Raw genomic sequence first — 27,709 nt, forward strand, 5'->3', positions numbered from 1 at the left:
GAGGAAGATATTTTTTTTTCTAAAGCAGAGGTATTAACCTTTTGTGTATAATGGCCCATTTAGCAGAGTGGTGAAGCCTACAGATCCTCTCAGAATGCTTTTTTATATCTTAATTGAAGGAAATAATAAATTGTAGTTATAGGTTAAAGGAAATAAAGTTGTATTTTTTCCCATTCAAGTCCACAGACCTTGAAAACCCCATCCAAAGACTCTTTGGGGTATCTGTGGACCCCCACATTAAGAACCTTTATTATAGATTTGAATAGGAAATAATTGAAGATTTTTTAAATTGGAGGGAACATCAGATATGCATTTCAGGAATATCAATCTGACAGCGGTGTGGAGGATGAGTTGGACTGGAGAGAGACTTGGAGTAGGAACTCCAAAGGGAAGGCATTTTCTGTTTCATTTTTTAAAAAAAGCTGGAATCAAAATCAATGTAGCCAAGATTAGAAGGAAAACAAGAAACTTGGCCGGGTGGGGGTGGGGGATGGGAGGTGGGAGGTAGAGTTTACAGCCAGTTTCTCTGATCAAGGCCTCATTTATCAAATATATAGGGAATTGAGTCAAATCTATTAAAAAAATGAGTTATTCCCCAGTTAGTCAATGGTCAAAGGATCTGAATAGACAGTTTTTAGAATTCAAAACTATCTGTAGTCGCATGAAAAAAATGTTCTAAATTACTATTTCTTGATTAGAGAAATGCAAATTAAAACAACTCTGAGACACTATCTCACACCCACCAGATCAGCTAACTTAACAGAAAAAGAAAATGATAAATATTGGAGGGGATGTGGAAAAATTGGGGCACTAATGTACTATTTGTTAGTCAATCTGTGAACTGGTCTAACCATTCTGGAGAACAATTTGAAACCATGTCCATAGGGCTATAAAACTATATATCCATTGAGTCAGTAATATCACTAGTAGGTCTGTCTTCCAAAGAGATCAAAGCAAAAGGGAAAGGTCCTATGTGTACAAAAATATTCATAGCAGGGGGCAGCTGGGTAGCACAGTGGATTGAGAGCTAGGCCTAGAGACGGGAGGTCCTAGGTTTAAATATGGCCTCAGATACTTCCCAGCTGTGTGACCTTGGGCAAGTCACTTGACCCCCATTGCCTAGCCCTTACCACTCTTCTGCCTTGGAGCCAATACTCAGTATTGACTCTAAGATGGAAGGTAAGGGTTTACCAAAAAAAAAAAATATTCATAGCAACTCTTTTTGTGATGACAAAGAACTGAAAATTGAGGGAATGCTCATCGTTTGGAGAATGGCTGAACAAGTTGGGGCATATTATTGTGATAGAATACTATTGTATTATAAGAAATGATAAATAGGATGAGTTCCGAAAAACATGGGAAGACTTATATGACCTGGTACAAAGTGAAGTGAGCAGAACCAAAAAAACATTATACATAGTGACAGCAAAAAATGTAAGAATGATCAACAGTGAAAGATTTAGTTACTCTGATCAATACAATGATCCAAGACAATTCCAAAGGCTTATGATCAAAAATGCTATCCACCCTCAGAGAAAGAGTTGATGAAGTTTGAGTACAGATGGGAGCATAATTTTTTTCACTTTGTATTTTTCTCATGTTCCCCCCTGCCTTTCTTTTTGCAACATGGCTAATGTGGAAACATGTTTTCCATTATTTCACATGTATACTTGCTAATGCATTTCTTGCATTTTCAATGGATGAGAGAGGAATGGGCAAGAAGGAGTTAATTCTGAACTCAAAAAAAATTTTTAAAGAATGTTAAACATAAATTATTTATTTGTTTTTAAACTGGAACTTTTGGTCTGCCTCTTAAAAGGTTGCTGACCTTGGTAGTAGAGTTAAGAAATGTGCTTTGAGTAAACAGTTTCCTAATATTCTGCCAAAAAATGTATATCCTTAAGACCAATCTTGGCAGGGTATTTAAAGTCTAAAATAAATGACTAATGCTTTCAAGGGCGTTGCATCTGCAAAAGAAGAAACCAGGCATGGGCATGTGATAGAATATGTAATATCTTTAGGGTTTCTGCTTATGGTAGAATAGTCAAAGTAGCTTATGGATTTTAATATATGATCAACTCACAGAGAAGAGCTAGATATTAAGATTGAAGCAAATTGGCAACTCTAATCCCTCCTTTTTTAAAAGCAGCAGACCTGTATTTTGGTTATTGGATGACCCAACAAACATTGAGTCACAGCAGCAGAAAATTTAAAGAAAGAATCCAGGGAGATCTTTTAGTGTCCTTAGTGGTGGACTGCCTAAAGTGCCACAGACACATGCTCTGAGGGGGATCACCAACATGTAATTTTAATAGTGTCTAGCAGTAGTAGTCCAGCAGTTTCTCTCTGACCTTCTCCCTCTGTCTCTGTCTCTCATTGCCCAAATCTGTCACCAACAGCAAGGTCCCTCAGCTCTGATAGCAACACAGGAAGCAGCTAATAAGTTGGCCAATAGAGTGGGGAGCCACTTTCAGCCCTACTCAATAGTACGTTCCTACTATAAATGCTGGTGGGGCAGGGAGGTGACTTTCCATTGAGGCTCAGATGATAGCATGTTGTTCAATGCTCTGATCTGACCTGGAAGCTGGAGGAAGAAGAGGGAGAGGGAAAGTCTGGGGCCTTCTGGTGTGCCTGATGGGAAAGAATGCCAACAATCAGCCGATCAGCTGTGCCCCCCACCCTCCAGGCCCTTTCAAGCAAAAGAGAATTATGGGAATCAGCCAGCTTTTGACAATGGAAAAGACCTGTTCTTAGTCATATATATATATATATATATATATATATATATATATATATATATATATATATATAGAGAGAGAGAGAGAGAGAGAGAGAGAGAGAGAGAGTTATATCTAGAGGGAGTTTCAAAATTTTTAGAATGTCTGCTTCTCAAAACACTCCCTTCACTCCCACATCCTGCCCACCTCCAAGGTCACATGGTTAAAGGGAGGTAAGTACAAGAAATTTCTTATCTGTTTCAGAGAAAAATGCAGGCTTGTGCCCAGGGTTGCTTGCCCTCTTTGGAGAATAAATGTGGCCATACCTTCATTGTCCAATTTTATCTCCCACTATTCCCCCATTGAGCCTAATGTTCCTACCTGACAGATCTTTTACACAATTCCACAAAGACACTGCTCTCATTTCTGCTTGATGGCTTTGCTTATTAATCCCTTCCACCCCCAAATTGTAATGGAAAAGAATTAATTAGATTCGGTTAGAGGACCTGGGTTGGAATCCCAGTTTTGCTTCCCCTGTAATCCTAGGAAAATTATTCAACTAGTTTGAACCTCAGTTTCTTCCTCCATAAAATGGGGGTGGGAGAACTATGATGTCTAGGATCCCTTCCAGCTTTAACATTCTTTGCCTCCCCACTTTCTTCCTCTCTGTCTACATGAAACTAACTCATCCTTCAAAACTAAATTCATCTCTTTTCTTTCATGAAAACTTCCATAATTATTCTAGCACATATTAATCTCTGACTTCAGAGAATTCTAGTCAATAGGCCCAGATTAAAATGTAATTGAGAACTATTTAACAAAATTTAAAAAATAAGTATTCTTTCCACATTGTGACTTTCTCCATCACAGTTTCATTATGTCACAGGTAAGCATAAGAAATAAATGGGAATTTAGGGGGAGTTTTGACAACATAGAAGAAGTTTAGAAACTCAGAAAGGCATAAGATATATGTGTAGTATAATATCAATGTGTTTTATCTTTGAATACTGTAAATATCACAAACAGCAAACAAAAAAAAGGAAAACCTTAGACTTCCCTGGTATAGAGGGCCAAAACATTTTACACAGATCTTCCAGATGGAGGAGATGCCTCTCACCTAAGCCAGATGTGGAAGGGACACCTATACAAGAGAACACAGATGTGTTAATATGTGGCTTTCTAAGTCGGTATCTGGTTAGCAGGGATCCTTTTGTACATTTTATTTTGAATTTGACACCACTGTTTTAGTTCATATAATTCCTTTTGATTCTAGGATGGTTAATGACAGAAATGCAGTATGGGATGGATAGTAGGGAGAATCTGGATTTAATCCTGACCCCACTTCTTACTGTATGGTCTCAAGTGGGCAAAGTTCTTATCCTCTCTGTTTCTGTTTTCTCTTCTGAAAAGGAGTTTGGACTTGGTCTCTCAGGTCCCTTCCAGCCAAATACTGTTCTCTATCTGATCCATTATTTCACATTATCCCATCAGTGTGTATTTCCTATTTCTTCAATAGGACTCTAAACTCAGAAAGAGTAGGGTCATTGTTTTATACTCTTGTATGGCCCCAGCATCCATAGTCATACACTTTGAATGTACCCAACTTCAATCAGATCATTGAAGTGAACTAAGCAAGATCAGACCTAGTTAGATTTGAACAAGGATCACCTAGGAATACTGAGTTGTTGTTTAGTCATCTCAGTGGTGAATGACTCTTCAGGATTTTCTTGGCAAAGATACTGGAGTGGTTTGCCATTTCCTCCTCCAGCTCTTCTTACAGATGAGGAAACTGAGGCAAAACAGGATTAAGTGACTTGTGCTGGGTCACATAGCTGGTAAGTATCTAGGGTCAGATTTGAACTCAGGAAAGTGAGTTTTCCTGACTTCAAGTCTGGCTTTCTATCTACTGTGCCCCCTAACTGCTAGGAATACCAAGTGTTAGAGGTTAAAAGAGAAGTGGCATTGCATAGTGGATAAAGTACTGACCTTACAGGCAGGAAGGCGAGTTCTAATTCTGCCTATGACAGATGATAGCTGTCAGGGCTTTTAACCTTTTATATTTAACCTTTTAGTATCCAAATCTAAGAATCTAAGACTAAATTATGGAAAAGATGTTAAGAGTTTCCTATGCCAATGAAACCAAAGACTGAGTCCTAAATGATTTTTTTGTCTTGAAATGTATTTCATCTTAAATCTGTACTTGGTGATTTCAGCAGGATCTCTTGTGAAGAAACTTCCTCCACCAAGTCAATTCTGAAACTCATTAGTAACTTAGTTTCGGAGAGCGTTATTTGGGGGACTAAAAGTTCTGACTCACACACATAGGCAGAAATTGGGCCCAAGGCTTGATGACTCCAATGCTTGCCTTCTATTTACTATATGATGCTGCTTCCCTCAGCAGATAGCAAATTCTTGGGATTGAAATTAGAGATGAGATCTCAGGACTGGATGGAGTAAAGAAAACTGAGCACCCAGATTGCTTTCATCAACCTGAAGTCCTTCGATAAGAAAAATTCATAGAAAAAAACTCTAAGGGAGAACTAAGTAACTGGAGTTAAATGATGGGCCTATATCATGCCCCAAAGTTCATAAAACCTGAGGTCATATGTAAATCGGACATCCTGTTCTGCAGTCCGTCCTGACCTGGGAGATTGATTCACATTGGATGTTCAAGGTTAAGGTTTCCATGCTTTCTGGAAAGGGAGGAGTCTTGGTTCCATCACTAGCTATAAGACCTTGACCAAATTACTTCACCATTCTGGGTCACATCTATAAAATGAGTGAGTTGGACTAGACAACCTTTCAGATACTTACCAGTTCAGACATTCTGTATTATTTGGACATTCTTGATTGGACATTCTACATTGTAAGATGCCTCCTAGCACTTAGAGCCTATGTGCCTTCTATCTCTAATGTTCTATGTTTTAAGGTTACTTCCAACTCTAACATGCTCTATTTTATGTCCTTAGATCCCTTATAATTCTATTTTATTTTTTTGAATTGACATTTTATTTAATTAATTAATTTAGAACATGATTCATGTTCTTTTCCTCCCCTTCTTCCACCCCCCTCCCATAGCCAATGAGTAATTCCACTGGGTTTTACTTGTGTCATTGATCAAGACCTATTTCCATATTATTGATATTTGTACTAGGGTGATCGTTTAGTCTACATCCCCAATCATATCCCCATTGACCCATGTGATCAAGCAGTTGTTTTTCTTCTGTGTTTCTACTCCCACAGTTATTTCTCTGGATGTGGATACTGTCCTTTCTCAAAAGTCCCTCAGAATTGTCCCGGATCATTGCATTGCTGCTAGTAGAGAAGTCCATTACATTCAATTGTACCATAGTGTATCAGTCTCTGTACAAGGTTCTCCTGGTTCTGTTCCTCTTACTCTGCATCAATTCCTGGAGGTTATTCCAGTTCACATGGAATTCCTCCAGTCCATCATTCTTTTGAGAACTATAGTATTCCATCACCAACACATACCACAATGCTATGTTCTAAGGTTTCTTCTAGCATATACATTTTTGTTCTAAGGTAGTGGCTCTCAAACTTCTCAGGATCTCTATACATTCTTTTAAAAATTAAATGATTTTATAATATTATATTAATTATATTATTAATTATGTTATGTTGTATTATGTTACATATATCACACAATATATCATATCTATCATATCACATCATATTATGTTATGTTTTATATTATATCATATCATATCATATTATATTATATTACATTGATTCTAAGGCAAAAAAAAGTAGGGGCAAGGCAATTAAGGTTAATTAATAAATTATATTATTATAATACAATAATATTATATATATTAAAGTAATAATAAATTAATAAAAATAAATAAAAAGGTTAACCCCTAGACCTCTGTACTTTTAAAAAAAATTGTTGGGACCACTCTAAAGAGATTTTGTTTATGGGAGTTATACCTATCAATATTTGTTGTATTAGAAATTTACATATTTTAGTATTATTATAAAAACAGTTTTACTCTTACTGACTTCATGAAAGGGAGCTCCCCAAACCAAGCTTTGAGAACCTCTGTTCTAATTTCTAGATCTTAGATTCTAGATTCAAAATTCGCTTTTAACCTGAACCCTACAATTGATTAGCTCAAAGTATCTTTCTCTCTTTTAGCCTAGAGATTTCCCATTACTGGAGTTTTTCTGCCTAGTTTGGGGAAACCCCATAGACTATCTGTGGTCACAACAAAAAAAGACTGATGTAGAGAAGAGGCCCTGGGGCCCCTTCCTCTAGTCCCTCCCTTTGGTTCAAGCCTGGTGAGACAGGAAGTGGCTCAGAGGAGCAGTATAGGTATGCCTTGCCCTCATTAATTGTTGTACCTTTTGATTCAATGACAGCTTAGTTTCTTTGCATGCCAAGCCTTTGAAGTAAAGGATATCTGAGGTCATACCTAACTGGAAAGTAAATTCAAGAATTTGCTGATAGTGGAGCTGTATTTTCTCTTTGGAAAGAATTGGAGATTGAAGAGATTTGTTGTTTTCATATTAACTCACTTTTCCAGAGTCCTTAATGGCTCATAAGGTGTTTCCCTCACTATAACCTGATGGGGGAGATGGAACAAATATATAGATACTCCTCTACTCTTTTACAGATGAGAAAACGGAGTCATATGGCTATAGTTATACAGCTAGTGAATATCAGAGCTGGAATTTTATTGAGCAAACACATATTAAACCCCTATGTACCAGTGCTTTACCTTGGGTCACAAAGCTGGTAAGTATCTGAGGGCTGATTTGAAGCCAGGCCTTACTGACTCTAGGCCCAGTGTATTTTTCCACCTAGCTGCCTCTAAAAGACAAAAACAAAAATGAAATACTTCCTGCCCTCCAGGAATTTATATTTAATGGGGGAGGGAGAGTTAAGGAGTTAAGGGGGAAAGGTCTAGAATATGAATAATGATGCAATGTGGATAGTGTTCTTTCTCATAAGTCCCTCAGAATTGCCCCGTCCATTATATTCAGTTAATGGCACAGGTCTTGATTAAGTGGCTAATCCCACTGTGCATATTCATTACAAAACTATCTAAATTCCTCCAAACAACTGACAAACATAACACAAAAGCCCAGGTCTGACCATGTTGCTCCCTGGTTTGTTGTTCAGTTGTTTTTCAATTGTGTCTGACTCTTCATGACCCCAATTTGGGTTTCTCTATGCAAAGACACTGGAATAGTTTGCTATTTCCTTCTCCAGCTCATTTCATAGATGAGGAAATTGGGGTAAAAGAGAGTTAAGTGACTTGCCCAGAGCCACTCAGCTGGCAGATGTAGCCAGATTCGAACTCAAGAAGTTCAGTCTTCCTGAACTTAAGCCCAACACTCTATCCACTGCACCACCTAGCTGTCCCAAATTCCTGGTATCCATAGTAAATAGATAATTATATGATATAACAATGAGATTACATGGTGCAAAGAACGACCTCTATTCAGTTGCCACCCTAGTTCAGGTCTCATTACCTTTTGCCTGGACTATTATTATAGTCTCCTAAGTGGTTTCCATGTATCCTGTCTCATGACTCTCCATCACATCCTCCAAACAGCTGACCAACATATTGCAAAAGCCCAGATCTGACCACTCACTCCCTGGCTCAAGAAGCTTCAGAAGTCTTTTCTGGTCTCTAGGAGAGAGTACAGACTTCTCTCTTTAGCTTTTAAGGGATGTTCCCATCTGGATCTAGCCTCCTTTTGTAGGCTTATTTCTTTATTCACTCTAGCCAGACCTGCTTACTTGTTATTCCCTCCACATAATGGTCTATTTCCCCACCTCCATGGCTGTCTGCCATGCCTGGAATGCCCTTCCTCCTCACCACCACCACATCCCAGTACCTGCCTACAGGAAGCCAACTTCATCCTAATTCCCTATTCCTTAAGATGCTACTGCCATTTCATGGAAATTAATTAACCCTTTTCTTGAGGTATCCTCACTCTTTCTCCCCTGGATGCATCATCTTTTTCTGGACATGTCATTATGATAGGCTGCCCAGGCCTTCTCCCTACTAGGTAAGGTATCCTCCTGGGCAAGTAGTTCCACTGGAAGATGCCAGAGCTGATGGGGTGGAGGAAGGAGAGAGCACCCCCTTCCCTCCAATGGGTAAGACATTATTCCCTTTCAAAAGCTGGGTTCTTCTGTCATAGCTAGAACATTTCTTAGCATCAAGAGCTCACACTTATCACAGCTGTCTCCTGCCTTGACTGACTTCCAAGGAAGTGTGTCTTGCCTTTTTTAATTAATAGAATTTATTTCCAGGCTTCTCAGCTCCTTCCTCCCCTGCCTGCACATAGAAAGGATCATCTGGAAAACAGATACAGAGATAGCTAGCTAGATGGATGGACGGACAGACACAGACAGACAGACAGATAGGTAGATAGATAGATAGATAGATAGATAGATAGATAGATAGATAGATAGATGGATAGATAGATAGATAGATAATGTCTTTTGTGTTTCCATTTTTCAGTTCATTCTCTGGAAGTGAACATTCACAAGTTATTCTTCAGATGTTAAATCAGTAGTAGTGTATATATGTTCTCTTGGTTCTACCTTTTTCATTCTTCATTATCTAATGTAGCTCTTTCCAAGTTTTTTAAAAAAATAATCTGCTCATCATTTCTTACAGAGCAGTAGTATTCTGTCACAATCATAAACAATTTGCTTAGCCATTCCCCAATTGATGGACATCCCTTCGATTTCCAGTTCTTTGCCACCACAAAGAGTACTGCTTTTCAAAGGGCATTTGTGGCATAGCTGTCAGTGGTTAGCTACATTTCAGTTCTATCAAGTTTGGTGAAGGGATTTCTTGATACTTTATAATGGGTAGCAAAATGTTGGCACTTCTTTGCATTTCATTTACTATCATAACCTCACAGGAAAGGCAAATACATAAATAACTAGAATACAGGGCAGAATAAGAGAACAAGATATATTATTAGAGATATAAACAAAAGACAACAAATGTCCAGACGAGATAGAATTCATATTTTAGTTGTAGGAATTAAGACAAATTTCACATAGGAAGTGATATTCATTTTGGATCTTGACTGGTGGTGCAGGGGATAGAGCCCTGGGTCTGGATTTGGAAGGACCTGGATTCAAATCTGGTCTCAGACACTTCCTAGCTGTGTGACCTTGGGCAAATCACTTAACCCTAATTACCTTGCCCTTACTGCTCTTCTGCCTTAGAACTAACACAGCATCAATTCTAAGACAGAAAGCCAGGGTTTATTTATTTTTTAATTGAAAAATGTTATTTAATTAATTCATTTAGAATATTTTTCAATGGTTACATGATTCATGTTCTTTCCCTATCTCCCCTCCCTCCATAGCCAATATGCAATTCCACTGGGTTTTACATGCGTAAAAGATTAAGACCTATTTCCTTATTATTGATAATTGTACTAGGGTCATCATTTAGAGTCTACATCCCCATTTTGAAAATAATTTTTTAAAATTCTTACCTCCCATCTTAGAATCAATACTGTGTATTGGTTTCAAGGCAGAAGAGCATTAAGAGCTAGGCAATGGGGGTTAAATGACTTGTCATATAGCTAGGAAATATCTGAGGTCAAATTTGAATCCGGGACATCCTGTCTCTAGGCCTGGCTCTCAATCCACTGAGCCACCCAGCTGCCCCCTAAAGAATTAAAAAAAAAGACTTCAGCTCTTTTTCTGACTCCTTCTTATAGCATTATAACCTAGGACAATTCACAACCTCTTGTGGCTCTTCTATTTCATGTGTTAGATAGAGAAATATCTGTCCTTCCTATATATAACAGGGTTATTATACATAAGATTAATGGGAGTGTGATTTTTTTTTCATAACCATATACTATTATTTGTTTTGGGGAGTGTAGAGGAAGGGGAAAGCTATGTGGGGAATTCCCAGTGTAGAAATTCCCTCCACTAATGCAGGTGGCTGACAAGTTTGTAACTTACTCTTTAAGAAAGCTGCCTGAGACACTAAGAGATTAAAAGAATCATCCATGGTCTTATAGCTAATGTATGTCTAAGACAGTATTTGAATTTTAGTGTTCCTGACCTATTACTGGTTCTCTAACCATAGCCTGTACTGTCTCATTCTGATTATTCTGATTTATAATTTTTTCTTCTCCAAGCTCTAGAGGTTAAACGGTTTTTAATTATTCATAGCAGAGTCCCTGAGCACACTAATTTCCTATTGCAGAGACAAAACCTTTCTTTTCCCATTTCTCCTTCCAGTGCACAAAAAAGGGGATTCTCATACATAACTATTGCTAGTATGTTAGCAAGGCTGGAACTTGAAAGGCCAGAATTCCTTCAGTTCCACAGCCAAGTTCCCACAACACCCCTGTTGACTGCGCCACCATCCCTTCTCTTGTAATGGCCAGCGGGGACTGCCAGCACTGGTGATGAAAATGTATCACCAGCCCCATCGTCTCTGTAACCAAGGATACTCCAGTTCCCAGAGTGGTACCAGTCCACAGTGTCTGACTTGCCTATTAAGACAAATCTGTGCCCTCCCACACATAGGCGATGGTAGTTTTGCTGGGCTTATTCCATGTACAGAATGGTAAAGAATCCAAATCCTCTTCAGTAAGAAGCTTCCATAATAGCTTGAAAATCCAAGCAAGAAAAAGGGAGACCATAGAGTCAGTTTGTGGCCATTGAAATGGTCTTGACTTCATAGCCTTGCATTCAAGATTCCATCCTACCTTTTTGTGACCTTGTTTTGCATTCCTTACCTTAACATGCTCTTCATCTCAAGCAGTGACACTATGAACCTTCCCCCCAGTTTTGTTCTACTGTGCCCTGCCTTGGAGTCCTCTTGTCCCTTGCAGTGGACTCCCTTCTCATTTCTGCTGGTCTGATTCCTTCTTTCTTTTTTGAGGGCTCAATTAAATTGCCACCACTTCCCATGGAGCCTTTCCTTGCTCTCTGCAGCTGAAACTATTCTCCCCTTCTGCAAAATTTCCCACGATACTCTGGGTCTCTCCATTGCCATATAACAACCTACCCAATGTATTACCTATTGCCATACAGGCTAGATCCATCTCTGATAGAACAGAAGCTCCTTGAGATCAGTGACTGTCATTATTCAGCTTCTTATTTCCAAAATATCTTGAGCTGAGTGGGTGCTTAATGAATACCTATTGAATTTAATAGGATTTTCAAGGTGTTTTCTCTTTTCTCGTTGATCTTCAGGCTTCAGGGATTTCTGACATAAAAGCTTCGTTTTTCTGTTTTCACCCAGGTGGTTAGCAAATATAAGTAATCTCAGGAATGATTCAGAGGAGCTGCTTTTGCAAAGGGCATAAGAATCCTTTATATGTGTTGTAAGATTAAAAATTCATATCCAAATACTCCAAGTGTTATTATATTTTATAAAGTTTATTAATAATAAACTTAAAGCAAAAGGAAAGTTATAAACTCAGTAAAGAAAAGAAGAGAAGCTTTCCGGGAACCGCACACAAGGGGCTGCGAAAGCAAAGAGCACTGTCAGAAAGAGAGAGCCCAGGGTGGGGCTACACACATCTTTATATCTACAATGTAAGCATGCAACTTTGGAATGAAAAAGAAAGGGATGCTGGGTAATGTAGTTCAGAGGTACAAAATTTCTATTTATACATTGTATATGTCCATGTACATATATAAAACACATATATTTACCTATATATACTATTTTACATATAAGTATATATATGTATATATACATATTTACATATAAGTACATATACTTATATGTAAAAATAATAGGGTAGCTAAATTGTGCAGAAGATAGGCTTGGAGGCAAAAAGACTCATTTCCTTGGGTTCAAATTTGACTTTAGACACTTACTAGCTATGTGATCCTGGGCAAGTTACTTAACCCTGTTTGCCTCAGTTTACTCACCTGTAAAATGACCCGGAGAAGGAAATGGCTAGCCACTCCAGTATCTTTGCCAAGATCACAAATGGGGTCACAAAGAGTCAGATACAACTGAAAGGATTGAACTACAATACATATTTACAAACACTCTTATCTGTTTTAGAAGTTAATTCATTCATTCATTTATTTATTTGTTGGCACTGAGCATATAGATAGTTCAACCACAACCACCTCCACCCAGGTCCCTCTTTTACTGATTAAAATTTCTGAGGCCAATAAAGTTAAGAGACTTGCTTGAGGAAAAATACATGTATGAGAATATTCATAGCTGCACTCGTTGTGGTGACAAAAAATTGGGAAATGAGGGGATGCCCTTCAATTGGGGAATGGCTGAACAAATTGGGGTATATGTTGGTGATGGAATACTATTGTGCTCAAAGGAATAATAAAGTGGAGGAATTCCATGTGATCTGGAACAACCTCCAGGAAGTCATGCAGAGCGAGAGGAGCAGAACCAGGAAAACATTGTACACAGAGACTGACACATTGTGGTACAATCGAATGTAATGGACTTCTCCATTAGTGGCAATGCAGTGACCCTGAACAATTTGGAGGGATTTATGAGAAAGAACACTATCCACATTCAGAGGAAAAACTGTGGAAGTAAAAACACAGAAGAAAAACAACTGCTTGAATACATGGGTCAAAGGCATATTGTTGGGAATGTAGACTCTAAATGAACATCCTAGTGTAAACAACAACATGGAAATGGGTTCTGATCAAGGACACATGTAATACTCAGTGGAATTGTGTGTTGGTTACAGGAGGGGGAGGGGGAGGGGTGGGAGGAATAGAAAATGATTTTTGTAACTAAGGAATAATGTTTGAAATTCACCAAATAAAAAAATAATGTCAAATCTGAAGAAAAAAAGAGAGACTTGCTTGGTGTCACATAGCTAGTTAAGTAGGCTGAAAGTCAAAGTCGAACTAGGAAACAAAACTAGGTCCTTCGATTCCAAATCCAAGGCTGTTTCCATTCCTTTCCATGAGAACCATTATGTTTTTGTTTGTTTGTTTTGTTTTTTTGTTTTTTAAATGAAAGGTTTTAGGAACTTGGGAGGAAAAAAAACAAAACAAAACTAAGTATCTAGAAGAATCAGAGAAGTCCTGCACTGGAAGGGATCTTAGGAGTAGTTCAACTTTGTTTTACAGATGAGGAAACAGGGAAATAACTGGCACAACCAGGATTAGTGCAACGTCCAGTCTGCTGACTCCCAGGCTAGTGACTTAGTTCTCTGCTTCATTATGCTCCCTCCCACCTCCCTGGATGTCAGGTTGCCTGGTGGGTGGGTACAGAGGACAGGAAAGGGGAAGTTGGCTTTGAACAGATTATGCCCTTGTTGGGTTGTGGCTTTTAACTGTTACCACAGTTCATAACAGGAAGGTGTACTCACATGAGCACTTAAGGGTGAAATACCTCAGACATTTGCACAGGCATTTGGGAAGATTCTTTTCTTCATCACATACAGAGACTATTAGCCCTGTGTTTGGCAGGGCTCAGAGTATAAATTTAGGACTGCCAGGGTGTCAGTGTACCCTATACTTACTTTGACTTGATTTTAGCTCATTGGATTCTGTTCTCATGTGAGTGATTAGGAATTTTTCTTTTCTGTTTTTCTTTCTTTCATTCTTTCCTTTATTCCTTGTTCCATCTTTCTCCTTTTTCTCCTGAATTTCCTTCTTTCTTTCTTTCTTCCTCTCTTCCTCCCTCCTCTTCTTTCCTCTTTTCCTTCCTTCTTTCTTCCCTCTCCTTTCCTCCTTCCTTTCTTCATTTCTGCTTCCTTCCCTTTCTTTCTTTCTTTCTTTCTTTCTTTCTTTCTTTCTTTCTTTCTTTCTTTCTTTCTTTCTTTCTTTCTTTCTTTCTTTCTCTCTCTCTTTCTCTCTCTCTTTCTCTCTTTCTTTCTCTCTCTCTTTCTTTCTCTCTCTCTTTCTTTCTTTCTCTCTTTCTCTCTTTCTTTCTTTCTCTCTCTCTCTCTCTCTTTCTTTCTTTCTTTCTTTCTTTCTTTCTTTCTTTCTTTCTTTCTTTCTTTCTTTCTTTCTCCCTTTCTCTCTTTCTTCCCTCTCTTTTTCTTCCCTCCCCTTCCTTCTTTCTTTCCTCTTTCTTTCTCCCTTCCTTTCCTCTCTCCTTCCTTCCTTTTTTTCTTTCTTCCATCCACCATTTATTAGAACCAATACAAACACAAGAGAGATAAAAATATGATAGTAAAAGGGGAGAGTAGGAGAACTACACTGAATGCATGACAGAATTTTTCACCAGCCTTTGATACAGTATGTGTTAGTCAGAAAGGAAGACAGAAGACCCAGATTCCAGTACCAGTTCTAATATTTACTAGGTTTCATACTCTTGGACAACTTACAATTTCCCAAGCCCCCAATTTGCTCATCTATCAAATAAGAGGGTTAAACATGACTAGGAATTCTTAAACTGGAGTATATGAATTTGAAAAACATTATAACCATTTTTCAACATAATTGGCTCCTTTTATAATCATATATACATTAATTTATGCATTTTAAAACAGATTGCCAAAGGGATTCAATTCATACAAAAAAAAATCATAAGAACCCCTGGACTAAATGATCTCCAAGTTTTCTCCTAGCTCATGAGAGAAAGTAGAGATCCTGGTTCCCCAATTACATATTGTGGCCATTTAGTGATTTAATCAGTATTTACAATCATTCACTTCATTTCCCTTCTCTAATATCAAACACATTGACATGCAGGAATGAAACTCCTTTTCTGAAGAATTCCTTTCCACTTCATTTCAGATCATGTAAGCATTGCGCCCTGCCAGCAAGATCCTACCCAGGACACAGAATTACCTATTTTAGGCCTCATTTGATTGGTGTGACTCCTCAAACCACCTCTGTCCAGAAATAATTTTTACATTCTCTGAAAAATAAAAAAAGTTTACTTGTAAGGATATCACTTCTTTTATTTTTTGAAATATAAATTATTTTTAAAGGAAGAAAAGCAAAACTCTTTATAACAAATCTACAGAATCAATCAAAATAAATACTGTAAAGGCAGCAAGGTGGTGCAATGGATTGAGAATCAGACTTAGAGATGTAAGGTCCTAGGTCCAAATCTGGTCTCAGACACTTTCTAGTTGTGTAACCCTAGGTAAGTCACTTAGTTCCCATTACCTAGCCCTTACAGCTCTTCTGTCTTGAAACCAATACACAGTATTGATTCTAAGATGGAAGATATGGGTCAAAAAATACTGCACTTGCATTGATCATGTCCAAAAAATAGACCTGACTCTCAGTCATGTTTTATAATGATGCCTCTGAAATCATCATTGGTCATTATGTTGATCTTAAGTTTACAAAATTATCTTTAAAGTGTTATAGTATAAACCATCTTCCTGGTTCTGCTTATTTCACTCTGGATCAGTTCATACAAGTCTTTCCAGGTTTTCAGGATTTCTTTTCTTTTTAACCCAAGACTAATGTCTGTACAGCCTTGAAAAGTATGTCATATTTGAGATATCTGCACAAGGTGTCAGAAGGTCTGGATTGGAAACTAGAGTTCCAATGCTTTCTTGCTAGGTGGCCATGAATAACCCACTTAAATTCTCTGGTACTCAGCATCCTTTTAGGTCAAATAGGTGATGAGTGACCTTGAAGAAATGACTTTACCTCTCTGTTGCCTCAGGTTTTCTACTCATATAGTGGTCCAGAAGGAAGAGTAGCCAAATGATCAGGGTTTAAATCTCAACAACAATTAATTGTTGAGTCTTAATTTCTTCACCTATAAAATATCGAGGTAAATACCTGTATTAGCTGTCTCATAGAACTGTTGAAACAAAAGCACTTTATAATCCTTTAAGTACTGGGCAAATATGAGTTATTATTATTATTGTCTTTAAATGAGAAAGATTGAATTAGATAATCTCTGAGGTCCTTTCCAAATCATTGGATCTTGTGATTTTAATAGAGGATTCCTAAACTCCCTTCTAATTCTAAAGTTCAATATTCTAGGGTTGACATTCTCATCCTGGGGGTTCATGAACTAACTATTTCTATATAGTAGATTTCCTTTGCAATCCTGTGTGTGCATATTTATGCATTTTTAAACATTATTCTGAGGAGGGGTCTAGATTTCATCAGACTGCCAGAGGGATCAATGACACAAAAAAGTTTAAGAACTTCTGACCTAGGATATGTATTCAGAAAAGAAGTGCCTATATAAGTCCCTGGTTCCCATTCAACATATGCTATAAAATCATTTCTCTTAGTCACTTAGCTGGGGCCATCCCTATAGGAGTTTCTATTGAGGAGTCATTAATCATAGGAATTGATTGCAAAGCAAGTTTCCTTTCCTCAGCTTGGCTGTAGTGTATTGGCTTGGGGTGGGGATGGAGAGGAATTTTGGGTAACCTCTTAAATTGCCAAACATTCTGTCCTCTTCCCTCCCATTTTAACTAGGACAGAACTGAAAAGCTACAACCATGACGACTCACGTCACCCTGGAAGATGCCCTGTCCAACGTGGACCTGTTGGAGGAGCTGCCCCTCCCAGACCAGCAGCCATGCATCGAACCTCCACCATCTTCCATCATGTACCAAGTAAGTTGCCTGCAGGCCTAGACCCAGAGCAACAAGAACTGAGCATCCCTTGACAAGATCATTGCACAAGCCCATGGGAAGTTGAAGGAGAATATTGGAGTCCCAGGCCAGCAAGAAGGAGGCAAAAAAATGATGAGTTAGCAGGTCCAGCCCCAGGTGCAGGCTAGGAAAGTTGCTGTGGAGGGAAAGGTCAGAGCAAATCTCTTTTTTCTCTCTGTTCAAAGTTTAATAATTCAGCCTCACTACAGGTTAACATCAGAGGTTTTGAGCTTTTGCAATAATGTACTCAATGTGCCTTAGAACAAAATAAATCCCTGTGGACTGTGGAGAATAGAATTTTCTGACATAAAAGCTTTGTGCATTTATAAAAACTTGTTTTAGAAAGTGTGCCTTGTTGTACCATCCTGTATATGGTGCCCGAGGCAACTGTCTGCCTCTCTCATCGTGTGTATGTGTGTATGTGTGTGTGTGTGTGTGTGTGAGTGTGTGTGAGTGAGAGAGAGAGAGAGAGAGAGAGAGAGAGAGAGAGAGAGAGCAAGCGCTTTCTCCCCTCTCCTGATCCACTGTGACCCCCAACTGCTGAACTGGACTCACTTTTAGCAAGACTGACCTCATGAATTAAATATTGCAATTTTAAAACCCCTGGAGCCCTCCTGGGTAATTACATTTCCTTCATGTATGTGAAAAGTCCTTAGCTCCCAAAAGCAGATAATGGCTTGGGGAGCCTGGGTCATGGTTGTTTGTTTTAACTTAAGTGCAAAGAGAATGTTTGTAATAAATATTGATCATCTCACCCAAGGTAGCAGTGCAGTTGGGGAGCAGAGCCTTCTGATGCAGATCCAATTAGCCTTGCAAATAGCCAGTGGCCTAGTCACTCTGGGCGAGTTAGGCTTTATGCCAGACTGGTTCATTTTTCTCTCTGGGTACCTCCTAGTGGGCTGATAAATAATTCTAGGAACTAGTGGATTGTTAATACTCTTCTTATTTCCAATATTTCAATACTTCAGGATCAATCGATACAGCATTTTTAAGGGCTTACTCTGCATAGTGAAAGAGACACCATGTACATCTATAAATACATATAGAGTATATGCAAATTATTGGGTCACCTAAAGTCAGGACCTCCATGCCATGATGGGGACAATGGAAGGAAGACTTTGGAAGAGTGTTTTTGTCCTAGGTCATATTCAGTGATGTTGAGTAACCCTTATTGGAACTAGATAGCTCAGCAGATGAGTTAACTAATCCTGCCTCAGACACTTACTAGCTGTGTAAACTCTGGCAAGTCATTTAATCCTTCTAAGCCTCAGTTTCCTCATCTATAAAATGGGAATAATAATAGCATGTGTCCCTCAAAGTTGTTGTAAGAATAAAATGAAAAAAAGTGGGAGATGCTTTGCAAACTTTAAAGGGCTGCACAATTGCTAGCTATTATGATCATTATGATAGAGATTTGACTACTATACCTAGCCTGACCCAAAAAAATATAAACTCCTTGAAGGCAGAGGCAATTTTAAAATTTTGTCCTCGTATCTCTTGCACCTAGCACATAGTACATGATTCACACATGCTTATTGGTTGATTGGCTGATTGGTGGAAATGAGAAAGGCAGAGAGAAAAGCTCTTCCCTTTGGAAATCTGGGCATTTTTTTCATTTTGCCCCTGGCTTTGGTTTGGGGAGGTATTTTTCTGGTTGGGGAGAATGCCATTAGTCCAGGTGCTGGAGGATTTTGCCAGGTGATCTAGCGTCCCAGCACTTCCTTTGGTCTGCTTTGTAAAGGGCCGATGTACCCCAGTGACCTGTTCTGTTTCAGCTGGGTATCTCGAACTCTTTATGGTCTGTGAGATCCCTAGATGCCAAACTGCCACCGGAACTGACCTCTTCCCACCTGGCAATGACTCCTAATCTTTGAATTCCTACAGGCTAACTTTGACACAAACTTTGAGGACCGGAATGCATTTGTTACGGGCATCGCAAGATACATCGAGCAGGCCACAGTGCATTCCAGCATGGTAAGTCTCTGAAGACGTACCGGCAAGTACACAGGCATTTGGACACATGTATATTTTCAAAGTTGGAGAAAAGACAGCATGCCATTGTATAAGGTCTTCCACCTCAAAAAAAAAGTTAGGGAAAACTTCAATACTTTTAAGACCATAATTTGGGGGGCATCTAGGTGTCTCATTGTCCTCAATGCCAGTCAGTCGCCTCAAGTCACCTTCTCCCAAACCTTTTTCCTATCGTGTAAATATGATGCTCACTGACACTTCCTCCTTGCTTTGCTTATATTGCTTCCTCTCTCCTCCTCTCCAGATCCTCCTTATCCTTCAAGGCGCACCTCAAGTCTTACCCCCTCTAAGATATCTAGTAGAGAAGTCCATTACCTTCGATTGTACCACAGTGTATCAGTCTCTGTGTACAGTGTTCTCCTGGCTCTGCTCCTCTCACTCTGCATCACTTCCTGGAGGTCGTTCCAGTAAAAACTGTGTTTCTTGAGAGGGCAGTTTATCTAAGATTCTCCAACTGCCCAGTTCACAGCAGTGCTTCTCTTTTATATTGCCATATTTTCTAATCCCCACCCCACCTCCCTATTGTCTTGTCTCCTCAACAAGCTATTCTAGGGGTGAAGACTGTTTCTTTTTTTAAATTTTATTAATTAATTAAGAAAATTTTTTCCATGGTTACATGATTCATATTCTTTCCCACTCCCTCCTCCCACTCCCTCCTGTAGCTAATGCTCAATTCTACTGGGTTTTACACTTGTCATTGATCAAGACCTATTTCCATATTATTGATGTTTGCACTAGGGTGATCATTTATCCCCAGTCATATCCCCATCGACCCATGTGATCAAGCAGTTATTTTTCTTCTGTGTTTCTACTCCCACAATTCCTCCTCTGGATGTGGATAGTGTTCTTTCACATGAGTCCCTCTGAATTGTCCTTGATCATTGCATTGCTGCTAGTAGAGAAGTCCATTACATTCAATTGTACCACAGTGTGTCAGTCTCTGTGTTTAATGTTCTCCTGGTTCTGCTCCTCTCGCTCTGCATCAATTCCTGGAGGTTGTTCCAGTAAAAACTGTGTTTCTTTTTTTTTAATTTTATAATATTTTATTTGATTGTTTCCAAGTATTATTCATTAAAGACAAAGATCATTTTCTTTTCCTCCCCCCAACCCCCCATAGCCAACGCGTGATTCCACTGGGTATTCCATGTGTTCTTGATTCGAACCCATTGCTATGTTGTTAATATTTGCATTAGGGTTTAAAAACTGTTTCTTGAGTGGGCAGTTTATCTAACACCTGACATAAAGCACACAATCAAGGCTTATTTCAATTTTTTGGCTTGTTTTCATTTTTAAAAATTTTTACTCTTTTATCTTCTATATATTAAGCCAAGATCTGCTTTATTGCAACTCCTACTAATTACTCCTAGTTTTGTTTTCTGAGACCATGGCTTATTTTTAAAATAAAGTTTTATTGCTGCTTTATTTTATATCACCTATATTTTCCAGTGTGTCTCTGCTCCCATCCCTCTCAGAGAATCACCTCTTAGATCTAAGAAACAAAGAATGGGGGCAGGGGGAATTGATCAAAACTAACCAAAATAGAAAAAAACAAAACAAAACAAAACTTGACATTGTATAAGGTCTTCCACCTAAAAAAAAAAGTTAGGGAAAACTTCAATACTTTTAAGAATCCATAATTTGGGGGGCATCTAGGTGTCTCAGTGGTTTGAAAGCTAGAACTAGAGATGGGAAGTCTTAGTTTCAAATATGTCCTCAGACACTTCCTAGCTGTGTGACCCTGGGCAAATCACTTAACCCCATTGCCCAGCCCTTCCTACTCTTCTGCCTTGGAACCAATTCACAGTGTTGATTCCAAAACAGAAAGTAAGGGTGTTAAAAAAAATCCCTAATTTCACTGTTGCAGAGCTCCTCATCATAAAGATGGCTCACAGCCCCTCTGCATCTTAGTTGCCATGAATTACTGAGTTCCCAAATAAATCATCACTTGGTGACAAACCTTCTCTGCCCTTAGTCAGGCAGGTCTTCATATGACTGACAGATGGGCTTTTTTTCCAGCCTTTGATTCTTTTCTAGATTATGGCTTCTGGCATACCTCATGTGCTATGGGCACAGCCTTTGAGACCCCTAAGGTCATCCTCAACCCCTGATGAAGCTTTGAGGGATGATTTAGGGGAATTTCATAGAGGCAAAGGCCAAAGCCAGTGACCTGAAACTTTCCAAGTGGATCCAAATACTATTTGTATGCATGGCGTGAAGATACCTGACCATTTAAGTACCCTTCACATGGGTTTTTTCCCCAATACCCATTATCTTTACTCTTTGTATATCACAGAAACTAAAGACTCCCAAGGTCTTGGTCCAAAGGCAGTGGATAAAGTGGTTAGAGTAAATAGTGGACCAGAAATCAGAAAGATGGGAGTTCAAATATGACCTCAGACCTTTACTACCTGTAGGATCCAGGGCAAGTCACTTAACCCCTGTCTGTCTCAATTTCATCCACTGTAAATGGAGATCATAATGGCACCTACCTACCTCACCAGGTTGTGGTGATCAAATGAGATAATGTGATTGGGACTTCCGGTTAAGATGGCGGCTTAGAGAAAGCTAAAGCTCAGATCTCCTGAAAACCCTTCCCAACCGATCTCAAACGATAAGCTCCTAAGGCGCCGAAATTCAAAACGATTAACAGCACAGACCCTGGGAACCCTCCTCCTGGACCTGGACCCGGTTCAAAAGGTACGGCTCCCCTTAAAAGCCAGAACCCGAGATCACTCGGACCTCAGGGGTAGGAGCGCAGAGTCCAAGGCTCAGAGCAGAACCCTCAGGGCCTTCTACAGTCCCGGTGAAAGTTACTGCCTGGGGCTTCCGCTGCAGAGAGCTGGTCGAAACAACAGCAACCCTCAGGGCGGGCAAGACAGCCTCACGGGCTGGATCCTGCTATCCAAGTCTCAGTGAAAGTCCTTGCCCGGAGCTTGGGAAAGCTGTAGCCCATCCCCCCGCAGGCCGACGAAACAGCCTCACGGCCAGCGATTCTGAAGGCAACTTCCGGAAAGCGAGCCGGGGGGAGAGTGTGGCCTCGTGGTCCGACCCTTCCATTCCAGTTCCAGTGAGGCATATTCAGTTTAATCCAGGGAAAGCTCATAGAACTATCTGCCCAGGACTAAAGCCTCTGAACACCAGAAAGAGACAAGAAAAACTAATCCTCCACATTCAGAAATGGCAAACTCCACAGAACCACAGAAGCCCCAAAATACCAAGAAAAATAAGAAGAAAGGGGCGACTTTGGACACATTCTATGGAGCCAAAATACAAAATACAGAGCAGACAGAAGATAATATAAAAGAAAATGCTCCAAAACCTTCCAAAGGAAATGGAAACTCTCCACAAACCTATGAAGAATTTGAATCAGAAATGACCAAAAAGATGGAAGCCTTCTGGGAGGAAAAGTTGGAAATAATGCAAAAGAAATTCACGCATCTACAAAACCAGTTTGACCAAACTGTAAAAGAGATAATGTGATTAAGGGGCTTAGTTCAGTGCCTGACACATTTGTTGTTGTTCAGTCATTTTTCAGTCCTGTTTGACTCTTTACAACCCCATTTGGGGTTTTCTTAACAAAGAGACTAGAGTCATTTGTCATTTTTTCTCCACCTCATTTTATCAATGAGGAGAATAAGACAAATAGGGTTAAGTGACTTGCCCCAGGTCACACAGCTAGTATATGTTTGATATCAGATTTGAATTCACAAAAATGAGAATTCCTGACTCCAGGCCTGACATTCTATCAACTGCACCACCTACCTGCTGTCTGATACATTGTGGGCACTGAATAAATGTTTATGCCTTTCCCTTTTCTCTATTCCCCAGGAAGTATGCAAATGACTTCATTTTTCTACAGGGTCATGGATATTTATTGTGCTTTGGGATCATGGATTTTACACTTGTTTATTTTGATGAATGGGGGGGGGAACACCACAACCAAATGAAATAGATCAACACTGAAATAGACCTCAGTTTTATCAAAACTTTCTTTATGGCTTGCTTGGAACTACTAACTATTCCTAACTGTAAAACTGGCCCTCTTCTGGTCCTATACCATGTTTCTCTTGTTTGGATGTCAGGGAAGTATAAGACAAAAGGCTTGGATTGAATCCCAGTAGCTCTGCTCCTGAGTGACCTTGGACAAGTCACTTAATTTCTCTTGACCTCATGTATAAAATCAGGGAGTTGGGTTGCATGATATCTAAGATTCCTTTTAGTTCTCTATCCTATATCCTTAGGATTGGCCTACCTAGCTTACAATGATAATAAGGGAGATGAGACGAGACTGTCATCCAACACAATTAGAGATGGATACAATATGGCTCATGACAAAGTGCTCAGTTGAGTATTAGCCAAGGGCCCACCAAGACTATGATCTAAATAATTAAAGGAAATGGAGGATCCTTGGGAACCTTCAGTGTCAGAAATCAGAACATGTCATTCAAAAGAAAATACATGTCCTCTCATCCACCTATGCAGTGAAGCAAAACAATTAGCCCAGACAGCTCTAGCCCTGCAGAAGCACTTCTTCATTCTTTATACACATGGAAAATCCAGAGCCTCCTCCCAACAACCCCAGCTTAGATGTGATGACCTACCCTGCTAGGGGAGTGAAGAGGTGGAAGTAATTGGGGGAGGGGAAGCAGTAAGTGCTATTGAGTGGAAAAAAGCATCTCTCATCATCAGTTCCCTTTTCTGATATGAACTCTGGTTGCAGATGGTAGAAGGATGCCTGCTTGGCTGAGTCTTATTCTACCAGCTGCTCTTCTGTGGTCTTAGTAGAAAGCCTGTTTTTTTTTCCTTCCCTCTCTCCATCCTTTTTCTTCCTTCCTTTCTTTCTTCCTTCCTTCCTCCTTTCCCCTCTATACCTTCCCTCCCCTCCCCTTCCTTTACCTTTTCTTCTTTCCTTCCCTCCACTTCTCTTCCCTCCCCTTCCTTTCCCTTCCCTTTTCTTTCCTTCCCTCCCCTTCCCTTCCCACTCCATACCTTCCCTCCCCTCCCCCTCCCCTTCCTTTCTCTTTTCTTCCCTCCCCTTTCTTTCCCTCCCCTTCCCTTTCCTTTCCATTTTTTAGAACCTAAGGTGGGAATTTAAAGTTTTAAAGTTTGATTCTAGTCAACATTTCCTTTAGAAAGTAGAGTTGTTTAGAAAACCTAATCACTACCACCCCACACACACAATTAGCTACATATAAACTACTTATAATGGTAGGCAGATAGGCAACTAACTATTATTAAGCATTTATTATGTGCCAGGCACTGTGCCAAGTACTGAGAATACAAATACGAGCTAAGTAAAGTGAGTCTTTCAAGGATCTTACACTCTAATGGGAGAAGACAACACATGAAAGGGAGATGAAGCAGGTATAGTGGAAATGGGAAAGAAAGGTACTTCTGCAGAAGTTTAATGTCAGAGTCTTTAGCTGGGAGGAAGATGAGGCTGCCCTAGGCACTTTCCCCTTTCCCCAGAAGAACTCGCCAATTGGAGAAGGCCAATATGGCAGAGGGATGTTTCAAGATGAAAAGGCTAGGGATAGATGTGAGGAGGCCCCAGGTACTGAGGGAGACTGTATTTGAGGCATAATACTGAAGTCTGGAAAGTCAGAAGCAGCGATGAAAGGGGAATGAAGATTAAAATGGAAGCCCTAGGAAGAACTCATCAGAGAGAGAATGAGAAACTCACTTGGGTAATGGAAGCTCCAGAGTAAGAAAACCCTGACTGCTGAAGGAGGTTCCAGAGTGAGATTGCAGCTGAGGTATGGGGTTGAAGTCCACAGAGTCAGAACTAGAGATGGGAGGGAATAGATAGGTAAATTGGTATAAAGAATATCAATAGCTGATGTCTGCCGAAATAGGAGCATTTTCTGGAGTTTATTATTATTCACCAGACCTATGATTTCACTGGCATAGTTTTCTCCCACCTTCCAATGCAGATTAGTTAGTCTTCTGCAATTTATAGGCTTAGAGAGTTGTCAGGCACACTAGGAATTTAATTGACTTGCCCAAGATCACACAGTGGGTCTGTGTCAGAGGCTGGACTTGAAACTTGGTTTTACTGTCTCTTAGACAACTATCTGTCCACTACAACATTTCACATCTCTTTTTATGATCACAAATCAAAAAATAATCCACAGAATAGTTTGTAGCTGTATCAGCTGCTTTCAGATGCAAGTGTGACTTGACAGCCACACTATGGATAGCTAGCTAGTAGATGATATATAGGAGGGAGATAGTTGGATGAAATAAATGGGTAGATAGGAAGAAAGGTAGGTAGGGGGAGGGAGAGAAAGTTGAATGAATGAGTTGAGAGAGAGAGAGAGAGAGAGAGAGAGAGAGAGAGAGAGAGAGAACAAATGAGCATTTATTAAACACTTACTTTGTGCCAAATGTGCAAAGTAGTGCTGGAGATACAAATATAAATAAACAAGATAGCTTCTGACCTCAGGAAGCTTCCATTCTAATAATGGGGGAAGATAATATATTTTAAAAATTATTTTTAAAAAAGGGGATATAAATGTGTCTGGGTATGGAAAGGGAGGTACTTACCCTGAAGACATGGCTTTGAGAAGACCAGGAAATGAGATGGAGACCTAGATCTAAGAAAATAAAGTGAAAGATTACCTGTCTTAGCCTAAGGTAGTTCCAGGAGTAGAATCCAAGGTTCTAGTAGGAAGGAGGTAGAGATGATAACCTGTATTCACATAATCTGCAAAGCCATGGTGTGGAGATGGTAGGAAGAGGAACAATTCAGCTTCCTGTAATCTTCATATTTGTGCTGAATTTTAGTTGAATTGGAAATTAGAATTCATTTAGGGATTAATCTGGGTTCTGAACAGGGATTTAGTGCCCTCTTTTAGAGTCTGGGGAAGCAGGAATTACTTCTTACAGTTATCTAGAGTCCCCAGGACATGGACATTTATCTCTCTCTCTCTCTCTTTTTTTTTTCAGAATGAAATGTTGGAGGAAGGACATGAATATGCAGTCATGCTTTATACCTGGAGAAGCTGCTCCCGGGCCATCCCCCAGGTAAGAAGCTTCCTGGAATCTGGTCCTCTTCTCCCTTTCTTCACCCTTCAGTGGATGCTGCTATCTAATGGGTTACACCAAGAAATAGTCCTATTTCTTTCTTCCTAGATGGTGGAGGAGTTCATAGAGGTTTAGAGAGAAATTTATAGAATTTAGAGCTTGAAGGAGTCTTCCAATCTTCTCATTTTCCAGATGAGAAAAATGCATCTCGAAGAGAGGCAGTGATTTGGCCAAGGTTCACCTAGCTAAGAAGAGTCTGAGGACAGGTTTGAAATTAGGACCTCATGACTCTAGGACTGGCTTTCTCTCTACTGTGTCATCTGCTATCTTGATTTATCAAGTCAATACTTATGGGTCATAGAGAGCTGAATTTTGAGGCACAAAGACTAAATAGAATATTTTTGTCATTAATGAATTCTCCTTGTTGCTCTTCCCCACATGTTACCTGTTCCTAATGTGGGACCATGTTTTCCTCTGGGTCAGGCAGTGTGACCTGGTAGAAGGATCACTGAGAAGTGACCTTCATCTAGTCTGTTCACTTCTCCCAGGGCCTCCATTTCCTATTGGGAAAACCAGAGGTTTGAACTATGACTGATCTACTCTCTTCCATCTTTAAATCTTAGAGTGGGACAGTGGGGATCCATGGATGTGATGAAACCAGCTTGAATTATCTCTCAAGAGCCAGTTGTTTAAATTTTCAACATGAACTTTTACATTTTGGAAATTGGCCAACTCTACAAATGAAAAAAAGTAAAAATTTATTTGATCAAGTAAATTGATAATAAATATTATTTAAATATATAAATAAAATAAAACAATGTTTTTCTTGTCCACACTTAAGAAAATGATAGAGAAAATGTTAATAATGCAGCTTGAAAAATTTTTTTAAACCCTTACCTTCAGTCTTAGAATCAATACTGGGTATTGGTTCTAAGGCAGAAGAGTGGTAAGGGCTAGGCAATATGGGTGAAGTGACTTCCCCATGGTCACATACCTAGAAAGTGTTTGAGGCCATATTTGAACTCAGGACCTCCTGTCTCTGGTCCTGACTCTCAATCCACTGAGCAATCCAACTGACCCCCAGCTTAAATTTAAAAGTGTGTCATGCATATATTTTTTTCCTAGAGAGCTGGTTATTGAATATTTACCAGCATACCTTTGGACTTTGCCCTTCATGTACCCAGCCAGAATCTATTCCTTGCCCATCAATTTTTATGGGATAAAACGGGTGGTCACTGGGAATGGTAGTGAGACTAAAAGAGAAAGCCATCCCAGATAGGAGAGAGAGATGGGCATAGAGTCAGGACAGAAGGAAGAAAGAGGATGAAATTCTTGGAAATGGTTATTTTATGTCTCCACTAGTCTTCTGAAGGATCTATCCAGTC

The 27,709-nt window shown here is 39.5% G+C and overlaps 1 protein-coding gene across 1 annotated transcript in view; it reads left to right on the forward strand.

Annotated features, from left to right (window-relative positions):
* The window catches only part of CYFIP2 (cytoplasmic FMR1 interacting protein 2), a 167,636-nt gene that overhangs the window by 12,786 nt on the left and 127,141 nt on the right, over window positions 1–27,709 (forward strand). The window contains exons 2-4 of the mRNA XM_056811521.1: window positions 17,089–17,228; window positions 19,152–19,241; window positions 26,247–26,324. Of these exons, the coding sequence (XP_056667499.1) occupies window positions 17,112–17,228; window positions 19,152–19,241; window positions 26,247–26,324 (285 nt within the window). The 5' untranslated portion in view covers window positions 17,089–17,111. The remainder of the gene's footprint in view (window positions 1–17,088; window positions 17,229–19,151; window positions 19,242–26,246; window positions 26,325–27,709) is intronic.

The sequence above is a fragment of the Monodelphis domestica genome, chromosome 1, assembly GCF_027887165.1.
Source record: "Monodelphis domestica isolate mMonDom1 chromosome 1, mMonDom1.pri, whole genome shotgun sequence".
NCBI lineage: Eukaryota > Metazoa > Chordata > Mammalia > Didelphimorphia > Didelphidae > Monodelphis > Monodelphis domestica.